Source organism: Felis catus, chromosome C1 (genome assembly GCF_018350175.1).
Source record: "Felis catus isolate Fca126 chromosome C1, F.catus_Fca126_mat1.0, whole genome shotgun sequence".
Classification (NCBI taxonomy): Eukaryota; Metazoa; Chordata; class Mammalia; order Carnivora; family Felidae; genus Felis; species Felis catus.
Window position 1 is genome coordinate 157187847 of NC_058375.1, and position 24972 is coordinate 157212818.

At 38.2% G+C, this 24972-nt stretch overlaps 1 protein-coding gene across 1 annotated transcript in view; it reads right to left on the reverse strand.

The window, feature by feature from the left end:
- STK39 (serine/threonine kinase 39) overlaps positions 1 to 8605 on the reverse strand; it is a 324725-nt gene extending 316120 nt beyond the window's left edge. Inside the window, exons 1-2 of the mRNA XM_045033904.1 lie at positions 8588 to 8605; positions 4072 to 4150 (exon numbers count right to left, since the gene is read on the reverse strand). Coding sequence (XP_044889839.1) covers positions 4072 to 4150; positions 8588 to 8590 — 82 coding nt within the window. The 5' untranslated portion in view covers positions 8591 to 8605. The remainder of the gene's footprint in view (positions 1 to 4071; positions 4151 to 8587) is intronic.
- Between the last annotated feature and the right edge of the window lie 16367 nt (positions 8606 to 24972).

A 24972-nucleotide genomic window follows, 5' to 3' on the forward strand; every position in this document is an offset into this window, starting at 1 on the left:
AGGAATGGGAGGCTGTTTTCATTGACAGATGGTCTTTCTCTCATGGGTAACCTGTAATCTACTGCAAAGTCACTGCCATTGCATGGTGGGAAAAGGCCAGATGTTCTTGGGTATGAAGAAAATCTATCACCGTATCTTTCACCTCCAACTCTTTCATACTTACTCTTTTAGTAACTGTGTTTGAGGGGAAAATTGTGGAAGAGCTGGATTTTAATTTAAATGATTCCTTCCAGGGGTGCCTGGGTGGCTCAGTTGGTTAAGTATCTGACTTTGGCTCAGGTCATGCTCTCATGGTTTGAGAGCTCAAGCCCCACATCAGGCTCTATGTTGACAGTTCAGAGCCTGGATCCTGTTTTGGATTCTGTGTCTCCCTCTCTTCCTCTTTCTCTGCCCCTCCCCAGCTCACACTCTGTCTCTCTCTCTCTCTCTCTCAAAAATAAATAAACATTTTTAAAAACAAAAAAAAATTAATGATCGCTTCCAGAGACAAGGATCCAATGTTTTTGAGTTAGGATGATGGCAAAGCATAGTAGAAAAGGAATAGGTTTAAGTCAGTAATAGCTGGATTTAAATATTTACTCTGCATTTACTAGCTGGCAGCTTAAACTCTCTGAGCCTATTTTTTTTTTAAATAGGGACAATCACCCCAGGATGATTGGGTTGCTGGAAGGATGAAATGAGCTGGTATGTGCAACACATCTGACCCACTGCACACACTAATGGCTCCAAAATTTTGGACTGGGAGGGATTCAAGGGTGATGGTGTCAGGGGAAGGTACATATTACAAGTTGAATTATATCCCCTAAAAAGATATATTGAATTCCTAAACCCTAATACTTGTGCATATGACCCTATTTGCAAATAGGGTGTTGGCAAATGTAATCTAATTAAATTAGGTCATTCTGGATTGGATTAGGTTGGGCCCTAATGACTGGTACCCTCATAAGAAGAGAAAATTTTGACCCAGAGATACAGATACACACAGGAAGAATGCCATGTAACCAAGGAGGCAAAGATTGGAGTAACAGGTCTATAAACTAAAGAATGCCAAAGATTATCAGCAGCAACCAGAAGCTAAGAGAGGTGCATGGAACAGATTCTCCCTCAGAGCCTCCAGTAGGAATCAACCCTGCCAATACCTTGATTTTGGACTTCTAGACTTCAGACTGTGAGAGAATACACTTGTGTTATTTTAAGCCACTCAGTTTGTGGTACTTTGTTAAAGCAGCCCTAAGGAGCCAATATAGCAGGATTACAGGATCTGTTCTTTAGCCAACTGCATTTTATTTGGACCCACTTTAGCAAAGAGCACTAATGGAAATTAGCCACTCTGGAGCCACCACACTACCCAAACCCTGGACTCTACACCTTGTTTTTAATATTACTTTCAACAAATTCTGCGGAGTAAATATCTGAATGGATTCTTGGCAGAGATATCAAATGTCCATCTGAAAAATGCATTCAAGAATATATGAACCTTTCCAACTTTGAAGACCTTTCCCACTTAGCATACTGATAGAGGTGTCATGCTCTTTCCACTGACCCAGCTGATGCTATCTATCATCTGAAGTCCAGAACTGGTGTGATTCTATTTTATTAGGTTTAACACAATTTAGTGTTAAGGTGTCATTACTGCTTATTTCCATGCCATAAGTGGAAAGAGAGGCTTAAATCTATTTTAAGTTGAGTTATTGTAAAGACACTGCTTTTTAAATTAATCATATGTGATTAAGAAATTAAACTTACATGAATTAGAACTTACATGTGTTTTCATTATTTCCCAACCAGCTCTTGAAATTGACTTTCTATTGCATTTTATATTACAGACAAAATTGCTCTGGTGACAGTGAATGCCTCTTCATTAATCTCAGAGGTTTCTGCCATGATAGAAAGGTTTCCGGTCCTAATAGAGAAAGGTCTTACCAGAAGCCCTAATCTCTGTACCACAGGGGGAGACCTCCATATTTAGTAAGGTTTGTCCTTTTCTAAAGCATACAAAGGCATTATGGTAAATCTGTGCTGCATACATATTTCTTTTATGATGCAATCTTCCTAAAACCTGATAGTCCTGTCCGAGGCAGAATGACATTAAAATGTAATTAAAAGCAATTTGATTCTGTAGTGCTGACTCTGTTGAAGAATATCAAATAGGAATCCCATTCATTACAGAAAACAGTATTTTCTGAAAATATTTTGTTCATCCCCTCTCACCTTCAGATTTTCCCAAACACCAAAGATATTCTCAATGCCTCTCTCTTCTTATTAAAAAATCCTCCCAGGGGCGCCTGGGTGGCGCAGTCGGTTAAGCGTCCGACTTCAGCCAGGTCACGATCTCGCGGTCCGTGAGTTCCAGCCCCGCGTCGGGCTCTGGGCTGATGGCTCGGAGCCTGGAGCCTGTTTCTGATTCTGTGTCTCCCTCTCTCTCTGCCCCTCCCCCGTTCATGCTCTGTCTCTCTCTGTCCCAAAAATAAATAAACGTTGAAAAAAAAAAATTAAAAAAAAAATCCTCCCACCAAAACTATCCACAAACCCTGAACATTCTTCCATCTCTGCCTCTCTGGCCTCCCTGCCAGGCTCAGATCTTTATCGGGAGCAATATCTTGGGTTACATGCAGTCTGAGACAAAGGAGGGCCAGGGGCTGCCTTGGCTTGTAAGGAGGGGTATGTAATAAAATACTTGTAATTTAACTTATTAATATTCTTTCATTCAGTAAATACATTTCTAGGGACTATAATTTGCATGGCACTTTCCCAAACACTGTAGGAAAATAAAAGACAAAACTACCTACTCCCTTAAGAATTGTAGAACCCACAGGGCGCCTGGGTGGCTCAATCTGGTTAAGCATTTGACTTCAGCTCAGGTTGTCATCTCACAGTTTATGAGTTCGAACCCCATATTGGACTCTGCACTGACAGTGCGGAGCCTGCCTGGGATTCTCTCTCTCTCTCTCTCACTCTCTCTTTCTCCACCCTCTCTGCCCTCCCCAACTCGCTTGGGCATGTGCATGCACTCTCTCAAAATAAATAAACTTAAAAAAATTTTTTTAATGTTTCTTCATTTTTGAGAGAGAGACAGAGCGCAAGTTGGGGAGGGGCAGAGAGAGAAGAAGACAAAGAATCCGAAGCGGGCTCCAGGCTCTGTGCTTCAGCACAGAGTCTGACATAGGGCTTGAACCCACGAACCATGAGATCATGACCTGAGCTGAAGTCAGATGCTTAACCAACGGGGCCAACCAGGCGCTGCTAAATAAATAAACTTAAAAAAAAATTTTTTTTTTAAGAATTGTATAACCCATAAAATCCCACTTAATCCAATGTCCAATCTTCCAGGGCCCTAGCTACCCACTAAAGTTACCAAAACATGTGAACAGCTAGAGATCATAGAGATGTAATATGATGGGTCAGTTTGCTGATTAAAATAAATGACTTCTTCTGTTCTTGACTGCCAAAGTCTAAACAACAACAACACCAAAGCCAAACCATGCCCTTTTAGTGCTAAACTCAAGGATCCTAAGAAAAATATCAGGAAACGGCAAGAAAACGAAAACGAAGATCCGACTAAAGAGAGGAGAGAGCAGAAGGACAAGTGGATGTTAGAGGTGGCTAGAGATACTTGAAGAGGTAGATGCCTTTGAAATTCAGCAGTTAGGAGAAAAGGACAGGCTTGAGGAAAGAAAAGAATGATGATGGAAGGAAGTTCAGTATCAGGGGCCAGAACTACATCAAAGGAGACACAGTCCAGGTGCAAGCACATATGTCTACACAGTGTGAGCAGTGGGACCATGTCACGCCGAAACAGCGCTGGCCCAGCACGGCATGCTGTCACGCCAGAAAGCTAGCCCCATGTTGCCAGATCTTCCGGTTGTTTCAAGAGAAGCCAACAAATCTGATTTCATGTGAAATTTTTCAGTTTTTAAATATTGGCCCAATTTTAGAAAACGCTGCACAGAATCTGATACCATATACATAATGTTTAAAAACAAGAAAACACTAAACAGAGTCTTCGAATAAGTACACATTCAGTGAAAGATGGATCAGAATAATAAACTCCAAACTCAGGGTAGTCATTACCTCTGGACAGAGTAGTCGGGGGAAAGGCACACAAAGGGCTTCTATGGCATCTGTAATGTTTTATCTCTTCAATAAAAATCTGCAATAGAGCAAAATGATAAGATTTGTTAGACTGGATGGAAGGTCCATGAGTTTTTATTACACTAGTATCTCTACTGTACGTTTGAAATAGTTCACAGTTATGAAACAATAATACTGTGCAGGTCAACCACTTGTAGTCCACATCAGACCAGGAGAGTACCCTTTTACGCCATGTTTCAGAGAACTGAGCCCATGTTCAGGTTAGGCCAGGGCAGAAAGTACAGATGATCCAGGTGGTTTTCAGTCTGGTTGGGCATCAGAATCACCCGTGCAGCTTGTTAAAAGTCTTCAGGCCTGGGGGTACCTGGGTGGCTCAGCTGGTTAAGCATCCAATGAGTCTCGGTTTTTGCTCCAGTCATGATCTCACTGTCAGACTCTGCGTTGACAGTATGGAGCCTGCTTGGGATTTTCTCTCTCCCTCTCTCTTTCTGCTCCCCCCCCCTCAAAATAAGTAAATAAACTTCAAAAAAAAAAAAAACTCTTCAGTCCTGAGTGTCACCTATACTCTACTAAACCACATAGCCCACAGGTAGAAATTAGGCATCTAGGTGATTCTAATGTGCAGTCCAAGTTGCAAATAACTGTGATCACCCAGAGAACACCACTGTGACACAGGAAAGCCACAATAACTAGAAAAGCACCAGAGCTGGGGGGTTTCCAGCAAGGTGACAACTTGAAAAGGCTCAAAGGTCACTGACGGTTTTCCTGAATTAGACGTGACAACAAATAATCAAAGCAAAATACCAATTTAAAAGGACTAAGTGTTTTTGAAATAAGAACTGTTGAAATAGTAAATATTTTTAAAAATATTTTCATTGAGGAGAGCCTGGGTGGCTCAGTAGGTTAAGCCTCCATCTCTTGGTTTCAATTCAAGTCTTAATCTCGTGGTTTTGTGAGTTCAACCTGCTTGGGATTCTCTCTCTCCCTCTGTCTCTGCCTTGTCCCCACTCACGCTGTCCCTGTCTTTCTCAAATAAAGAAATAAACTTAAAATATTATATTTTCATTGAAAGGAAAGGGTTAGAATAAAATAATATTCAGTGCATTATTTTAAAGAAAAAAAAACTATGTATGTACCGTGCAGAAGCTTTGCACACAGGACGGTGGAATAATGTAATGATGAATGAGACACATCCCTGCTCTCAAAGGAACTTAAGATCTAATGGGACAGACAGACATGTAAACAAAGAATAAATCCTTTGGGGACAGGGAAGCTGGTCACATGTACAAAACTGTAGTTTTGCCTCAAAAACTCCACAACTAGACATTGAAGTTATTGGGCCACAGGGTCCAATTCTCTGGTGGCTTGGGTTTGGTGGAGAGACCCCTGACGCTGGGGGAGAAGAGCAGAGGTGAGAGGAAGAGCCATTCAAAACAATTTAGACTTCAGATGGTATTAATATATGAAGGGCTCAAAAATGATAAGTTTTGAAAGAATGTTCTCATAAATTTGTCAGATTTACCCACAAAAATTAAGCTTTTACCTTCATTTAAATACAGGTTTTTTTTCTTTCACAAAAGAAGACTTCAGTGTGACTTTCTGTTTCAGAAACCCGCATGTGAATGAATCATTGAGTGAATGAATGAAATGTTAACCCTCATAACAAAAATAACTTTGGATCATAATATATTGCTTCAGGGTCATTTTCAGGAAGGTCTATAATACCTTTCACAACACTAACAATGACCACGGCGTTCGGAGACACTGTACCAGGCATTTTAGTTATATTCTATCAGTTGATCTTCATCTAAGACTTGAGGATGTCGATCACATGTTACGCATTTTTATAGATGGAGAAACTGAAGGTCATAATGGTTAAGTTAGTTAAGCTATACCCTAATCTAGTTTATCTGTAGCAGAGCCAGGATTCAAATCTGCTCTGTCCAGAGGCGACTCGCTGGCTCAGTCAGTTGAGTGTCTGACTCTTGATTTCAGCTCAGGTCATGACCCCAGGGTCCTGGGATCAGGCCCAGCCTTGGGCTCTGCGCTGAGTGTGGGGCCTGCTTGAGATTCTTTGTCTCTCTCTCTCTGCCCCTCTGACCCTCTCCCTAGTTTGCTCACGATCATGCTTTCTCTAAAAAAAAAAAAAAAAAAAAAAAAAAAATTACCAAATCTGCTCCATCCAACTCCTAAGTCAGAAAGTTAAACTTTGCACTATATCCCTCCAGCTCCTGACAAGGCATTTTTGCCATTAATACATTAAAACTTTTAACAAAATTTTATTAACTAAATTTAATTACAATTTAACTTTAAAACAACTGCTGATGTGTAATGCAGTTTAATGCCATTTAAAGCCATAAAATAAGGCTGTAGATAGCCAAGAAACAATTACCAGGAATGGAATATTCCTTCGTAAAACAATAATTTTTGGCAATTTTGAGTTTGGAGACAAGTATTCCATATGTGCCTCTATTCCTCCATCCAAATATTAATAAATAGTACATCTAAAACTACCTTTGTGTGCCATCAATAGTACTCTGTGAACAATGGCCATTGTTAATCTGTGTCTTTCAAATGTGAAAGTAACCATTAGTTTGAATAATCAATATAAATAATTTATTAATTTGGTCTTCACATCAAGTAAAAGCTGTATGACAGTATTTCATGGTCCATTAACTAAATGGAGCAGTTAATTCAGTCAAGTGGTGAATAATTTTCAAATCAATTGTTCCTCAAATATAAAGGATAGTGGTATATATAAGCAATTCAAGAGACTAGAAAAGGCTAGGTGATATTATAGACCTTTGAAACATCTTTCAATCGATAACCCAATAATTTTTTTCATCTTTATTAGTTTCAATCTTTTAAAATGGCATTAAAATATTAAAGAAGATTTTAGAAAAAAAACAGAATTTCTTGTGTTACTGTCAAGTCACTTAATGCACACGTTATTTGGATATTGAGAATCACAGCACGCTTACTGTTCCGTGACTGAGTTCTCAAAACAGGTCTGTCACTACTTATCCAACTGGGTGCATTAAAAAAAAGGGCATTATTTTTTCCTCCTTCATGAAAATGCATGGCATATTTAGTACTTCCCTTACTGTACAGATTTAAGTCAGCAAGTGAAATACTGACCATACCAAGAAAGAGCATATGGAGATAACATCACACTGAGAAAATGTTATTTTATTGGCACAAATATTTTCTTAAAAAGTAGCAAGAATATTAATTGTGAAATGAAAAGCAGCAATCCTGTAACCCAAAAGTTTCACACATCTATTGACAGAACTAGAACATTTGCTTTTTCCAATAAGCAATTAACATTGGGAATAGCAGCTGATAATAAACTTAAATTACAAAAGAATGTCACTAAAAAATATTTTCCTTTTGAATACGTATTACACGTACATGTTACAAAAATTTTAAGGTAGAAGGGTTATATAATGAAAATTACATCTCCTTCTTCCCCTTATCTTCCACCCAGGTGGGCTTCTTTCCTAGAAATAACTATTATTACCTCCTCCTTGCATCCTTCAAGAGTTACTCTATGCATATGCAACTATAGTAATATATTATTTTCTCCTCAACAGCAATACATACTGATCCACAGCCCCTCTTTTCTCACTTAACAAATGTTGGAAAAGGTCTCATGGAGTCTTTTTTTTTTCTGAAGACCAAAGTCGACAATGTCCATCTTTTTTCTTACTGAGGCATAATTTGCATCCACTAAGATGCAATATTCAATTTGATACATTCTGAGGATTGAATACAGGAGTATAACCACTTCCTAAAGCAAGACATAGAACATTTCATAATTCTTTTTTTTAATTTTTTAAAAATGTTTCTTTATTTTTGAGAGAGATAGAGCATGAGTGGGGGAGGGGCAGAAAGAGAGGGAGACAGAATCTGAAGCAGACTAGGCTCCGAGCTGTCAGCACAGAGCCCGACATGGGGCTTGAACTCATGAACCATGAGATCATGACCTGAGCCAAAGTTGGATGCTTAACTGACTGAGCCATCCAGGCACCTCTCATAATCATTATTCTTAATTTTTTTTTTAATGTTTATTTATTTTTGAGACAGAGAGAGACAGAGTGCGAGTGGGAGAGGGGCAGAGAGAGGGAGACACAGAATCCGAAACAGGCTCCAGGCTCTGAGCTGTCAGCACAGAGCCTGATGCAGGGCTTGAACCCACGAACCGTGAGATCATGACCTGAGCTGAAGTCAGACGCTTAATGTACTGAGCCACCCAGGAGCCCCTCTTCTTAAAAGCTAATTAATATTCCATTGCATGGATGTGCCATGATTAATTTTACCAGACCTTTATTGATGGATTCTTTTGCTATTCTAAACACAACTGCAGTGAATAATATGCACACGTATGATATTGTATGTGTCTGACTGTACCTATAGGAAAATTCTTAGAAGTAGGATTGCTGCATCAAAGAGGATGTACATTTTTGATTTCAAAGGATATTGACAAATTACTTACCATAGGGCTTGTACTAATTTTCACTCCTGCTAATGATGTATGATGACTCCTTTTTAGTATACTGTGGTTATTGAACTGCCTGATCTTGGCCCATCTGGTAGGTGGAAAAAAAATGTGATTTTAGCTTTAATTTTGTTTCTCTCCTGGCACCTGGGTGGCTCAGTCAGTTGGGCATCCGACTTCAGCTCAGGTCATGATCTTGTTCCTGAGTTCCAATCCCATGTTGGGCTCTGTGCTGACAGCTCAGAGCCTGGAGCCTGCTTCAGATTCTCTCTCTTTCTCTCTGCCCCTCTTCCACTAGCTCTCGCTCTCTCTCTCTCTCAAAATATGAATAAACCTTAAAAATTTTTATTTCGTTTCTCTCATTTGGAGTGATGCTGAGCATCTTCTTCTGTGTTTAAGAGCCATGAAACAGCTTCACTCCAAAAGAAAATTTGAGCAAAAGGAAAGGTGCTGTGAAGATTAGCCCATGCATTTGCGGTGATGAACAGTAACAGAGAAGACCTGACATTTATTCTGACCTTTCAAGAGAAGCTGGACAAAGTAATGTTTTTTTTTTTTTTGAGGACAACAGAAAACTTGAGGAAACCTGATATTTTCAGTAGGACCTAAAGAGAAGATGCCAAAATCTTAAATGGAAAATTCCAAGAAACCAAACATCTAAGAAAGTATGCCTGACTGAATCACAAATGAAGACAATGCTAATTTGTTTCTTCGACATAAATGGTATTGTCCATGCTGAATTAATCTTCAAGGTCAAACAGTCAGGCAGGCTTATTATGCAGAAATTCTAGAACATTTGTGGGATTGTGTTCTGCACAAATCATTGCTTGATCATCCATTTATTCACTACACTTTGCTCTGAAAAACTGGCTGGTGTTTAAAATCAGAGCAACTCTAAAGGCAAAAAGCACCCCTTAAAAGAAAAGAAAACTTGCCACTGAGGATATTTGAAAGAGTGTGACTCCAGTTCTAATGGCAATTCCAAAGGAAAAGACTCAAAATACTTGGGGCAATCCTTGAAGTAACTATATAGCTCCCAATGTGATTTATATGAAGGGAACAACACTCCTTTAAATTTAGAAGTTTTTATTTTAAATTGGTTCTATTACTAGATAATTACATCATTTTGCCATCCTAATCCATCAGGCAGGTTTACTTAAAATCCTTCAGCTACCCTCTCCCCCTCCAGTAAAGTACTTCATGGAACAATAGAGCAACAAAAAGAACATTATTATTTAATTTATTAGACTCTCACTTATTAGGTGCAAACTATTAACTCTTTTTTTCTGGGCCTCAGTTTTTCTCTTCTGTTAAGTTCAGATAACAGATTGCACTAGCCCAATTAACTAACAAAGTCTCTCAATAAATGACGTATAGTAGTCTCAATAAATGCTGATTCTCTTCCCCCTCCTCTGAATTAGGCTTTATTGATAGACCCAGAAACAACAATTAAAAACAAAACTTGGGTGCCTGGGTGGTACAGTCAGTTAAGTGTCCAACTCTTGATCTTGGCTCAGGTCATGATCTCATGGTTCATGAGTTTGAGCACTGTGCTGATGGCACAGAGCCTGCTTGGGCTTCTGTCTCTCCTTCTCTCTGCCCCTATCCTGCTTGGGCACGCTTTCTCTCTCTCTCTCAAAATAAATAAATTAACTTTTAAAAAATACTTCAAAACTCCTGAGATTTCAAAAGCTGGTTATGAAAAACTTAGGTTTCAAATTAGGAAGCATTTTCTTTTACCAACACCATAATCAAAAAGCAAAACCTTAAGTTGGACACTTAAGGAAAAATATGTATACAGATATATTGGCAGAGCTCATTTGCAAAGAAAAGAATACATCTAGCTAGTTATAAGGTAAGGTATTTATTGCAGGATACTAAAAGATTTCCAGATCTTGGGGAAGGAATAAAAGGACTGTGTCTGTGTTGAACTTTTAGAAAAGATTTCCATATTTACATTGCAGTAATGGGGCCCTATACTGGGTTGAATGTAACCCCCCCCCAATTCATGTCTACCTGAAACCTGTAAATGTGGCCTTAGTTGGAAATAAGATCTTACAGGTACAATCAAGATACAATCAAGATAAGATGAAGTCGTTCTGCACTAGAGTGGGCCTTAATGGAATGACTGGTGTACTTCAAAGAAGAGAAAACAGAAGACACACAGACACATGTGAAACCAGAGACTGAGATGGGCATGATGCATCTGCAAGCCAAGGAATGCCAAGAATTACCAACAAGAACTAGAAACTTCTAGGCAAGAAAAGAGTGCCCTTAGAGCCTTCAGAAAGAGCATGGCCCTGTTGACAGCTTGACTTCAAACTTCTAGCCTCCAGAACTGTAAAAGAATATACTTCTGGTGCTTTAAGTCACTCCAGTTTTGTGCTACTTTGTTATGGCAGCCTTAGCAAACAAATATGGACACCAGAGAGCTGCCGAATCTTCCATAGCTGGGGACCCTCTAGTTCCAGAACCACTCTTCTACTTCTGTAGCTAATAAGCCTTCAAGATGAGGAAACCAACAGGATTGGAACCTGCCATGTTCAGGAAGTTGTCACCACTGCTACGGGCTCCAGAAATGTGCCACACCTGCTAGGAACAATCCCCACCTCCTATGAAGACATCATGGAAAGGTCCTTGAATGGTGGAACCTTAGCTAAAACTCCCACAAAAAAGCAAATGTCTTTATTGTTGTTTTTGACAATGAGAGAGGGGAAAATAATGCAGCAGAAGTACAGCCTGTGCCTCACAGTGGCAAGTGCACCTGACTGGTTGATCCTAAGTCACCCCCAGAACCCTGCCTGCAAGGGAGTCTGGGAAGTACACTTACTAGTTTTCAGTCTCCACAGTACAGGAAAATGGGATAAATGTTAAGCATCAACCCACCATACGTACTGCAGAGAGTTCATTGAATTCTTCCTTGAATTCAGAAATTACCAGCATTAGATTTATTAAATCACTTAATTTCCTGGACCTCAGTTAATCTATATAAAACTAAGATTGGAGGTCATCTTCAAGGTACACTCCACATTTTAAAATTCTGAATTTTTTTGAAGCAAAGAAAACTTTATTGTCAGAAAAGCAACCCAATAAGAAGGCAGGGGATCATTCCCTAAGTTGCTTGCCCTGTTGAGCCTCAGGACACCTTGTATATGTTTGGGGAAGGAGGTGAATACATGAGAGAAGCATGAGGGTTCCTTAAAACCTTGAGAAGGGTGCCTTGCAACAATCTGGAGGTATGCATTCTTCCAGACAATGAGGTACCTTTTGGGACCTGATACAGTCAGGTATGTCAGATACAAAACTCTGAATTTTTAAACAAAAATTTTTTAATGTTTATTTATTTTTGACAGAGAGAGAGGTAGAGCATGAGCAGGGGAGGGGAAGAGAGAGAGAGGGAGACACAGAATCCGAAGCAGGCTCCAGGCTCTGAGCTGTCAGCACAGAGCCCAACATGGGGCTTGAACCCACGAACTGCGAGATCATGACAGGAGCCAAAGTTGGACACTCAACCGACTGCGCCACCCAGGCGCCCCTAAAATTCTGAATTTTTAAACTACATATAAATCTGTACACACAAATATACCTTTCTCGGGGCGCCTGGGTGGCGCAGTCGGTTGAGTGTCCGACTTCGGCCAGGTCACGATCTCGCGGTCCGTGAGTTCGAGCCCCGCGTCAGGCTCTGGGCTGATGGCTCGGAGCCTGGAGCCGGTTTCTGATTCTGTGTCTCCTTCTCTCTCTGCCCCTCCCCCGTTCATGCTCTGTCTCTCTCTGTCCCAAACAAATAAATAAAAACGTTGAAAAAAAATTAAAAAACAAAACAAAACAAATATACCTTTCTCTGTATATATATCCACACAGTTTTCTAGACTTTCTTGAGAAAATAGAATTCTACAGCATTTCTATGCTAACACCATGTAAACGTCCAATTGGCTGGAGTTCAAAGGGATGCCTACAGTAGATTTACAGTTTGGAGGAGAAGAATTTGTATAAAGGTGTGTATGTGTGTGTGTGTGTGTGTGTCTGTGTGTGTATGTTTGTGCATACATATGTGAATGTACTGTTCACATAAATTCAAGTCAACTAAATTTTCTCATGACTAAAATTTCTTGTGATAAGGTTGAAGCAAACTGGCAGAAATTCAATACAAATAGTTGAGACTGACAACATATTGGACTCTGCTTGATGTTTTTGTCTGGTTTTGAATTCTTTTCTTTAAATTTTTTTTAATGTTTATTTTTGAGAGAGACACACAGACTGTGAGCAGGGGAGGGGCAGAGAGAAAGGAAGACACAGAATCTGAAGCAGTCTCCAGGCTCCAAGCTGTCAGCACAGAGCCTGTTGCAGAGCTTGAACTCACGAACTGTAAGATCATGAACTGAGCTGAAGTTGGATGCTTAACCAGCTGAGCCACCCAAGCGCCCCAATGGTTTTTAATTCTTACGTTGGCTTCCCGTTTTCTTTTTTTCTAACTAAAATGAGTCAAGCCTATGAAACTTTGCAAGACTGAGGTTTTCCAGATCTTAAAAAAGAAATAACAAGTTGTGGAAATGCCTTATCATGTTGAATAACTAGCATAAAAGTAATATTTTCATTAACTTTATAATTAATTACTTATGAGTTGGTTGGTTGCTTATAATTTAATCACTAATTGATTTTTATACTAGACAGAGATCTTTACATACTATTCTTACCCTTAGCATTCAGTATCTGTTTATAAAATAGAGACTAGTATTCAGTGTTAATAGATTTGCAAAAATGACCACAAATTATTCTACTCCCAAGGTATCCAAACACCTTCATGATGTGACATCTCAGCTCCTTCCGTTAACAGGTAAAGTCTCCTCCTACCTCCAGAATCTGGACTGGTTTTCTGACGTGGTTTGGCCAATGAACTGCTTTCAAGGCAATGTGTGATAGTTTCATCAGAACCTCAAGAGTCCTTGCACACTTCTACTACCTCTGTTGGAAACCCACCAAGTGATTATGTGAATTACCCCTGGGCTAGTCTGCTAGAGGGTAAGAAACAACATGGTAGAGTGCCAAGACACCCCAGCCAACAAACAGCCATCCCAACCAATCTGGCAGCTGGTACAGTCAAATGAGTTAGCCCAGCTGTGATCAGAAGGGCCCTATAGCTAAGCCTAGGCCACATTGCTGACTCACAGAATCATTTATTAAATAAATGGCTATTGTTTTAAAGACTGTGGGGGAGATTTGTTATGCAGCCAAAGCTAACTATTATTCTCAGTTAACCATATTTAAATTTCCCAACTGCCTCAAATATATGGATTACTTCCTTCTAAGAACAGCATTTATTTTTTTTCTATTCAAAATTAATATATGTTATTTGTAGAAAATTTGAAAAATACTGAAATGCAGGAGAAGAAATAAAAATAATACCTGATATACTACTACAAGATATCACCTGATAAAATTTTAGTGTATGTTTTTGGTCCACCTTCTACATAGAGACACAGAAGTTTATATAATTTGATTTATTCTCTTTTTATTAAATAAAACTTTTATTTTAAAACATTTTAGGGGCGCCTGGGTGGCGCAGTCGGTTAAGCATCCGACTTCAGCCAGGTCACGATTTCGCAGTCCGTGAGTTCGAGCCCCGCGTCAGGCTCTGGGCTGATGGCTCAGAGCCTGGAGCCTGTTTCCGATTCTGTGTCTCCCTCTCTCTCTGCCCCTCCCCCATTCATGCTCTGTCTCTCTCTGTCCCCAAAAAAATAAACGTTGAAAAAAAAAACATTTTATGAAAACTTCCCCATGCAATTGATACTCTATAATTTTTAAGTGTTTGTTTAGTGTTCCATCTCAATATAATAATTAACTTTAGAATGTCAATTTAAAATATCAACTCCAATTAATTAGATTCATAAATAATAACATGACAAACATTATTTATACATTAACATTCCTATAAATCTAGTGTAAAAGTGTCCATTTAACTGAACCTTAGTCAATCCTGTATATATACATTGAAAACAAGGGTGCCTGGGTGGCTCAGTAGGTTAAGCATCCACTTCAGCTCAGGTCATGATTTCATGGTTCGTGAGTTTGAGCCCATTGTTGTGCTACAGCTCAGAGCCTGGAGCCTGCTGTGGATTGTGTCTCCCTCTCTCTCTCCCAAACTCATGCTGTTTGTGTGTGTGTGTCTCTCTCTCTAAACATTAAAAAAATTTTTAAAAAGAAAAAAAATTTTGCTGCCTTGATAGGTAAAAATATATTTACTATTTATTATTTTTAATATTTACTATATGTTAGGGAGGGCTGGGTGGCTCAGTCGGTTGAGCATCCGACCTTGGCTCAGGTCATGATCTCACAGTTCATTGGTTAAACCCCACGTTGGGCTCTGTGCTGACAGAGCAGAACCTGGAGCCTGCTTTGGATTCTGTGTCTCCCTCTCTCTCTGTCCCTCCCCAGCTTGTGTGTGCTCTCTCTCTCAAAAATAAATGAACTTAAAAAATATTTACTATATGTTAACTGTGCATGTATATTATTAACTAATACAAATTCAGGATTCTTTTTCTTTTATTTTTATTCATTTTTAATTATTTTTAATATTTATTTATTTTTGAGAAAGAGAGAGAGACAGAGCATGAGCAGGGGAGGGACAGAGACAGAGGGAGACACAGAATCCAAAGCAGGCTCCAGGCTCTGAGATGACAGTACAGAGCCTGACGCAGGGCTTGAACTCATGAACTGCGAGATCATGACCTAAGCTGAAGTCAGACGCTTAACAAATTGAGCCACCCAGGCACCCCTCAAGATTGTTTTTAAAGTAAAATTTATATACACGAAATAACTAAATCTTTAATGTACCATTCTATGCTTTGACCTGTATAAACCAAAACCCCTATCAAAATACCATCAACACTAGAAAATTCCTTCATTTGCTTCCCAGTTACCCCTCAGAGGCAACCACTACTCTAATGTTTTCACCATAGATTTCTTGCCTGTTCTAGAACTTTATATAAGTGGAATGATATAATAAGTTGTCTTTTGTTCAAAACTTCTTTCATTCAGTAAAATGCTTTTATTTATTTATTTATTTAAAAATTTTTTTTTTACTGTTTATTGAGAGAGAGCACGCACACAAGCATGAGTGGGCAAGGGGAAGAGAACGAGGGAGAGAATACGAAGCAGGCTCCAGGCTCTGAGCTGTCAGCACAGAGCCTGATGTAGGGCTCAAACCCACAAACTGAGATCATGACACCTAACCAACTGAGTCACCCAGGCGCCCCCAGTACAATGCTTTTAAAATTTATCTATACTATTGTGTCTCTGAGTAGTATCTTGGTCCATCAGGCTGTTATAACAAAAATACCACTGACTGAGTGGCTTATAAACAACAGAAATTTATTTTTCATAGTCCTGGAGGCTGGGCAGTGCAAGACTAAGGCACTGGCATATTTGGGACATAGTGAGAGCTTGGTTCCTGGTTCCTATATGCCTGTCTTCTTCTTGTATCCAAGTGGTAAAAGGGGAGGGGAAGTTCTCTAAAGTCTCATTCATAAAGGCAATAACCCCATCCATGAGGGCTCTACCTTCATGATCTAATTGTCTCCCAAAGTTCCCACTTCCAAATACCATCACCCTGAGGGCAGGTTTCAACTTCCGAATTTTGAGAGGACACAAACATTCAGTCTATAACATGTAGTTTCTTCCATTTTCTTGCTGAGTAGTATTCCATTGTATGCCTATGTCACGGTAGGGTTAGCCATTCTTTGTTGATGAACATCTGAGCTGTTTCCAGGTTTTGGCTTCCAAGAATAAAGCAGTTATGAACATTCCTATACAATTGAATATTTTTGTAGACATAGGCCTCATTTCTCTTAGGTAAACACCCAGTATTGAAATTATTAGACTACTGGGTAGATAAATATTTAGTTTTATAAGAAATTGCCAGAACATTTTCCAAAGTGGTTTATCGTTTTACAGTCTAACCAACAGTGTATAAGAATTATGGCTACTCCATATCTTCACCAGTTGGTCTATCAGTCATTTTTAAATTTAGCCATTATGGTGACATATTATCACTCTGCTTCTTAACTATTTAATTTTGAGAATAATTAACATAGTCATCTAATTCAAAATTCAAAAGGTTCTAAAGACTATACTAGAAAACGTAAGTCTTTGTCCTAGTCTTTACCCTACCATGCAGTTTCTTATATATTCTTCCAGAGATAGTCTATGCATATTACAGTGCATTTGAACATGACTTCTTTTTAAAGACATTTTCAGGGATGCGTGGGTGGCTCAGTTGGTTAGGCATCCGACTTCAGTTCAGGTCTTGATCTCATGGTTAGTGAGTTTGAGCGCCACATGGGGCTCTGTGCTGACAGCTCAGAGCCTGCACCCTGCTTTGCATTCTGTGTCTCCCTCTCTCTCTCCCCCTTCCCTGCTTGAGCTCTGTCTCTCTCTCTCTCTCTTACACACACAAAATAAATATTTAAAATTTTTTTTAAAAAAAGACATTTTCACATAAAATGACATCTTGTTTTTTTTAAGTTAACAATATTTCAAATATTTCATCTCAGTAAATATATTTAACCAGTCCTCTGTTTCTGTACACTTAGGTTGTTCTGAGTCTTTTGTTATCATAAAACAATGCTACAATGATTTTCTGTGTTTGCATGTGTGTATGAAATTTTACATGTGCAAGTATTTTTTTTAAAGATTTTATTTTTAAGTACTCTGCACCCAACGTGGGGCTTGAACTCACAACCCCAGGACGAATGGTCACATGCTCTTCCAAGCCAGTCACGTGCCCTTGTGCAAGTATATTTTTTAAAGTAAACTCTTAGAAGTGAAATTGGTGATAATAATGGTTAGTTTTATATATCACCTGGCAGGGCTATAGTACCTGATCAAATACTAATCTAGGTGTTGCTGTGTAGGTATTTTGTAAATGAGTTAACTTTAAGTAACTATTTATTTGTTTGTTTGTTTGTTTATTTTTAAGTAGACTCTATACCCAGCATGCAGCATGAAGCCTAACTCGGGGCATGAACTCATGACCCTGAGATTAAGACCTAGGCTGAGATCAAGAGTCAAATGCTCAACTGACAGAGCCTCCTTAGGCACCCCTTACCTTCAGAAATCCTTTGAGGATGGGCCTCAAGGGAAAAAACTGAGATTTTCAGAAAAAAAGAATTCTGCCTCAAGATAACAGTTTCAACTCCTGCCTGAGTTTCTAGCCTGCTGGTCCGCCCGACATAGTTTGACTTGACAGCCTTCGCAATCATTGCACGAATTCCTTAAAATAAATCTCTGTATACATATATTCTCCTGGTTCTCTTGCTCTGAAGAACCCTAATTGATACAGTGAATCGAATAGGATGAGTATTTTTAATATTCGTGGATATTGTCAAATAGTCCTCTAAAGGATTTATACCAATTTATATACCCACAAACAATATTTAAGAATACCTCTTTCGGGAGGGGAGGGTGGGTGATGGGTATTGAGGAGGGCACCTTTTGGGATGAGCACTGGGTGTTGTATGGAAACCAATTTGACAATAAACTTCATATATTGAAAAAAAAAAAAGAATACCTCTTTCCCCTACACCTTCACCAACACCATGTGATTTCAAACTTTCTATCTCATAAGTGTAAGAAAGTATCTCATTTTAATTCTAATTTGCATTTCCATCCATTAAACATTTTATGGTTTAATCTTTCTAGAACACACTATTTGTTTGACAGGCAGTAGGAACATAATTTTATTTTTCCCATAGAATCAATTATCCTGGTGCCATGAATTCAATAAACTATACCTTCTCTCACTATAAATTGCCACTGTTGTCATGTACTAAAAACATATTTATAAATATTTGGGATACCCCTTTATACATATATCTCCAAGGCAAAAGCCCAAAAATAGTTTCAAAAGTATGAACTTCATTTATTAACTAAGCTATTCGTTCTCTACTAGGTTAAAATGGTTTTTTTTTTTATCATATATTAACTTATTTAATATGTATATGTCTTATTTTCTACTTTGTATTTGGTTCTCCTATTTTGCCTTCCTATTCTGGTGTGACTACTGCAATTTTTAAATTTCTTTCTCTTCCTTCTGCATATAAGGTAAACCAAGATCCCATTTCCCCCCCAGAATTTGCATAGCTATTTTTGCTCATAGATTAGGATAGTTTTGTTTTATTTTTCCTAAAAATTGCTTTGAGGTTTTATTTTAATATCATTAATTAACTAAATTAGACTATGGAACACTGGAATATTTATAATGTTAGGTTTACATAATTTTTTTTTGTTTACTATTTATTAATTTATTTATTCATTTTTAATGTTCATTCACTTTTTTAAGAGACAGAGAGAGAGAGAGAGACAGAATCCAAAGCAGGCTCCAGGCTCTGAGCTGTCAGCACAGAGCCCGATGCAGGGCTAGAACTCAGGAACCACAAGATCATGACCTAAGCCGATGTCAGCCGCTTAACTGATTGAACTACCCAGGCGTCCCTACATAATTCTTTCAAGAAAGTTTATTTCTCTAAAATGGTAATAGTATTTATAAATAACAATACCTTTGTACCATCCTTTCCAGTATTTATCAGTTTATTTTTATTTGGGGATTAGTCTCATTGGTTAACTCTAAAAAAACAATAGTAAATAATGGTAACAACTGGTTGCATTGAGTCTAGTTTTTCCACATCAAGCATAACACCAGTAAATAGTTACATATATATTCATATACAGAAATATTGCTATATATAGGGTGTGTGCAGAATTTATTCTTATTTTCATACATATATAAATATGTCACTTTTATTTTACTAAATTCTACTAAATTTACTAAACAAACAAACAAACAAACAATCTTGTGTCTAGTTCCAACTAATATTTTATGTAAAGATAGTGACAAGATCCCAGTGAAGAAATTGGATTAGGGGCGCCTGGGTGGCGCAGTCGGTTAAGCGTCCGACTTCAGCCAGGTCACGATCTCGCGGTCCGTGAGTTCGAGCCCCGCGTCGGGCTCTGGGCTGATGGCTCAGAGCCTGGAGCCTGTTTCCGATTCTGTGTCTCCCTCTCTCTCTGCCCCTCCCCCGTTCATGTTCTGTCTCTCTCTGTCCCCAAAATAAATAAACGTTGAAAAAAAAAATTAAAAAAAAAAGTTGGATTAAAAAAAACAGTTGGTTTAGTCACATTGTTCAAGTCCAACTACTAATACAATGCTTCTTTTAGCACTTGAAAATCACCTGGAGTGCTTGTTAAAACACCAATTCCTGTGCCTCACCTCCCTCCAGAAATTCTGATTCATTCGGTCTGGAGCGAGGACCCAAGATTTGTATTTTTGACAAAAAAAAATCACTTTCCAGCAATGCTGCTGCTATTCATCTACACACCACACTTCAAACAGCACTGTATTAATTAAAAGTCAGGTTACTACCCAAAGCAATCTACAGATATAATGCAATTCCTTTCAAAATACCACCAGCATTTTTCACGGAACAAGCCTAAAATTTGATGGAACCACGAAAGACCCTGAATAGCCAAAGCAATCTTGAAAACAAAAACAAAGCTGGAGGCATCATAATTCCAGACTTCAAGTTATATTACAAGGTTGTAGTAATCAAAACAGTATGATGCTGGCACAAAAATAGACATGTGGATTAATGGAACAGAATAGAAAACCCAGAAATGAGCCCACAATTATATGGCCAATTAATCTTTGACAAGGCAGGAAAGACTATCCAATGGGAAAAAGATAGTCCCTTTAACAAATGGTGTTGGGAAAACTGGTCAGCTACATACAAAAGAATGAAACTAGACCACTTCTAGACCATATACAAAATAAATTCAAAATGGACTAAGCACCTAAGTGTGAGACCTAAAACCATAAAAATCCTTGAAGAGAGCACAGGCAGTAAAGTCTCTGATATCAGCTATAGCAACTTCTTTCTAGATATGTCTCCTGAGGCAAGGAAATAAAAGCAAAAATAAGCTATCTATTGGAACTATATAAAAATAAAAGGTTTCTGCACAGCAAAGAGTCAACAGAAGTAAAAGGCAACCTACTGAATGGAAGAAGATATTTCCAAATGATATATCCAATAAAGGCTCAGTATCCAAAATATATAAAGAACTTATACAACTCGACACCAAAAACCAAGTAAACCAATTAAAAACTGGGCAGAAGACATGAACAGACATTTCTCCAAAAAAGACATACAGATGGCCAACAGACACATGGATTGCAAATCAAAACTACGATGGGATTTCACCTCACCAGTCAGAATGGCTAAAATAAAAAACACAAGAAACAATAGGTGTTGGCAAGGATATGGAGAAAAAGGAACCTAAATGCACTGTTGGAGGGAATGTAAACTGGTGCAGCCACTGTGGAAAACAATATGAAGTTTCCTTAAAAAGTTAAAAATAGAACTCCCTTACAATCCAGCAGACAACTGGTATTTACCCAATGAATACAAAAACACTAATTCAAAGGTATACATACACCCCTATGTTTATAGCAGCGTTATTTACAATAGCCAAAATATGGAAACAACCCAAGTGTCCACCTATAGATGAATGGATAAAGAAAATGTGGTATATATACACAATAGAATATTACTCAGCCACAAAAAAGGAATGAAATCTTGCCATTTGCAATGACATAGATGGAGTTAGAGAATATAATGCTAAGCAAAATAAGTCAGAGAAAGACAACTACCATATGATTTCACTCATATGTGGAATTTAAGAAACAAAACAAATGAGCAAAGGGGGAAAACAGAGAGAGAGAAAGAGAGAGAGAGAAACTAAGAAACAGACTCTTTAGAGAACTGATGGTTACCAGAGGGGAGCGGGGGTAAAATAGGTGATGGGGATTAAGGAGTGCAGTTGTGATGAGCACTGGGTGATGTTTGGAATTGCTGAATCATTATATCATATACCTGAAACTAATAGCACTGCATGTTAACTAACTGGAATTTAAGTTAAAAAATAAAAGTAAAAGTCAGGTAACTTGTCCAGCATGTTCTCTTTTTAACATTTTTGTTTATTTACTTTGAGAGAGAGAAAGAGAGAGAGAAGTGGAGAGAGAGGGAGAGAGAGAATCCCAAGCAGGCTCCATGCCATCTGGCGTTCACAAATGTGAGATCATGACCTGAGCTGAAACCAAGAGTCAGATGCTTAACTAACTGAGCCACCCAAGTGCCCCCAGGCTGTTCTTGATCAAGCTGACCCCGAATGTTCCTTCACATCTAACCTCACCTGCTCCCATATTTCACCATTTTTTCATTTTAATATGTGACATGGAAGAAAGCCCCTTAATCTGCTGTACTAGATCATTCTTGGTAGTTTCAAAGGCAGTAGACATTGATACCCCAGGTGTCCTTCAGTCACCTGGGGTATCAATGTCCTTCAGTCAGCCTTCTCCTCTTCTACAATAATATAAATATTTGGCTGAGTGCAAGGCAGCCAGTAACAAATGGAACATTTTTGAGCTTCCCTTTCTGCTAAATTTAGTTATGTGGGCAATGAGATTTATTTTTTAAGTTTACTTTTTTATTGAGAGAGAGAAACAGCATATGCACAAGTTTGGGGCGTGATGGGAGAAAGAGAAGGAGAAATAGAATCCCAAGCAGCCTCTGTGATGTCAGCACAGAGCCCAACATGGGGCCTGACCCAATGAACCATGAGATCATGACCTGAGCCAAGATCAAGAGTCAGACACTTAACCGGCTGAGCCACCTAGGTGCCCCTGGACAATGAGATTTAGAAGGAGATCTAGTACAGCAGCTTCCAGGACCTTCCTTAAGAGACAACGCCTAAACACCCACTGTCTCTCTTTTATCCTTTCCTCCATTTGGTTGCTTGGACCACCTAGAACCATAAAGTTAAGGCCACACACAGAGAAACAAACAGAAGGAGCCCAGCTCTCTGTCACAAAAGAATGCCTTGCCCTGGACCACATGTCCAGACTCTATAAGAAAGAAGTATTCAGTCTACGGCCATACCACCCTGAACGCGCCCGATCTCCTCTGATCTCGGAAGCTAAGCAGGGTCGGGCCTGGTTAGTACTTGGATGGGAGAAAGAAGTATTCATTTCTATCTTGTGTAAGTGACTGTTAGTTCTGGTTTTCAGTTGGACCTAATCAGTAAATTGCTGGGGCAGTTAGAAATGGTGTCTAAATAATTAACTCCTAGCTGTACCCTTTGTTCCAAATTGATGGAATGCCAACTGTGTCTCATTTTTGTGGTTTCAGGATTATAAACAAGCAGTTGTTTTCTCCTTATTCTGCCAGTGTCTTCATACATCTAATTGACCAAGACATGTTTTCATAAATCCACTAATTTACTGCATTCTGTTTCTATTGCCATGTAATACATAATATGCCTGAGCATACATAATTACATAATTATATGCTTATAAACCCTCTGAGCAAACACATTTATGTACTTATCATTAACCTAAAACATTTTTTTCTTCTGACCAGTATTACCCATCATCTTCCAATCTGTTACATGAGTCTAAATTTCTTCTCTTCCCATAAAAGTTGTTTGCTTCTGTCTCTCTCCTTTTCCCTTGGATCAATATTCTGTCACCACAAAACTAATAAGCAATAGTTTATATATTATAGGTATATCTCTCTCTATTTTAAGTTCAACATCACCACATCCTCTCTAATTTTTTTTTTTTTTTTTACCATTTGTGATGGTTAAGCTGCATATTGACCAACAATGAATGTTCAAAGGAAATGTATACTCAGTAGGGTATAAATCTTCACATGTGTATGTGTGTATACATTTAAAAAGTGATAGACTTTAGGTTTTATCTGATGAGAATTTTATCTGATGAGAAGCTTTGAAAAGAGAAAAATCTGTAGATATAAGTACTCAAGTGCTAGGTTGAAATTATTCTTTTTTACATTTATTTACAATCTGGTGGCCACGGAGATACAATAAACAAGGAACACCACTGGAGATTAGCTAGGAGGAGCAGTAAGTTTACATCTCTATATGCTCTGTTACTGTTAGCATTATTATCAGTTCTGTTTTTATGTTTGATGATGGGGCAAGTGGATTTTTGTGACACTCAACTGTTTACCTATAAAGTTTTAGTTATGTCTCCCAAGAATGCACTGTATAGCCATGAGACTTGAGTGACCAGAAAGCTTGTTAACCTTGTTCAGTAAAGAAAATGTGCTTGCTCTCTACGTAATTAAATGCATTAGTCTTATGCTGGAGCCAACTCATAGTTGCTGTGAGAGTCAATTGTCTATGTCTTCCCAGCTTTGACTTCAAAAATCAGCCATGGTTGGGAGTATTTACACCACAGAAATGGGCAAATACTACAAATTAGAGCCCTTTTCTCCCCATGGAGAGCTAGTAGCAAAACATTTTCCAGCATACCACTGAAGGTATTTTTTGTAAGAAACTGAATTTTCTCACTAAAGTGTACGTGAACTCACCAAATTTGTGATAATTAATACACTATCTTATCTGCTATTTTCTTATTAGACATAGAGCATTTTGATTCACTCTCTCTTATACATGCAGATAAATTAAAGTGACCTCTGGCAGAGCTCATTCAGAAAAATTGCCTCCTATATCTTTGTAATTATATTTGCTTTTCCAATTTCTCTATTTCTTTGATTATTGGTTGTCTAGTTGATCAATAAAAACATTTGGAGGTATTTAAAATATTTGCACTAGTGGTTTTCCTTGTATCTGTCAATTGCTTATATATTTTAAAGGTACGTCATTTGGCATATAGACATTATTAAATATTATATTTTCTTGTGGACTTTAGTTTTAATCATTATAAAATGATTCTTTGTTCCATTTTAATTATTATTATTATTTTTATTTTTTAAAGGAAACTCTACCCCCAACATGGGCTGGAACTCATGACCCTGAGACCAAGAGTCACTTACTCTACCAACTGAGCCAGCCAGGCACCCATCCATTTAATTAATTACTTATGTTTTGACCTCTACTTTGATATAAATAATGCCACTTTTTCTTTATCTTTTGCCCATAACTTTATTTCCCACTTCTTTTCATTATTTTGTTTTAATTGCGCCTTTCATTATTTGCTTATACTTGGTGTTTTTTTGATCCTATCCAAGGATCTTTTTCATTTTATAGTAGAATTCAAGCTATTTGCATTTACTGTGAAAATGGATATATTTGACTTTCCTTAACTTTTATTTTATGCTTTCTGATATTTTTTTCCAAAATCATTTGCTATGTTTGGTTTAGTATCCCTACTTTTTTTTTTCTCCTTTTGGTGATTTGAAATGTTCATTTTATTAATGGTTAAGATGATAGGCAAAATAATGCCCCCAGCTCCCCCAAAATATCAGACTCTAATCCCTGGAAGATACAAATGTTACCCTATAAAGAAA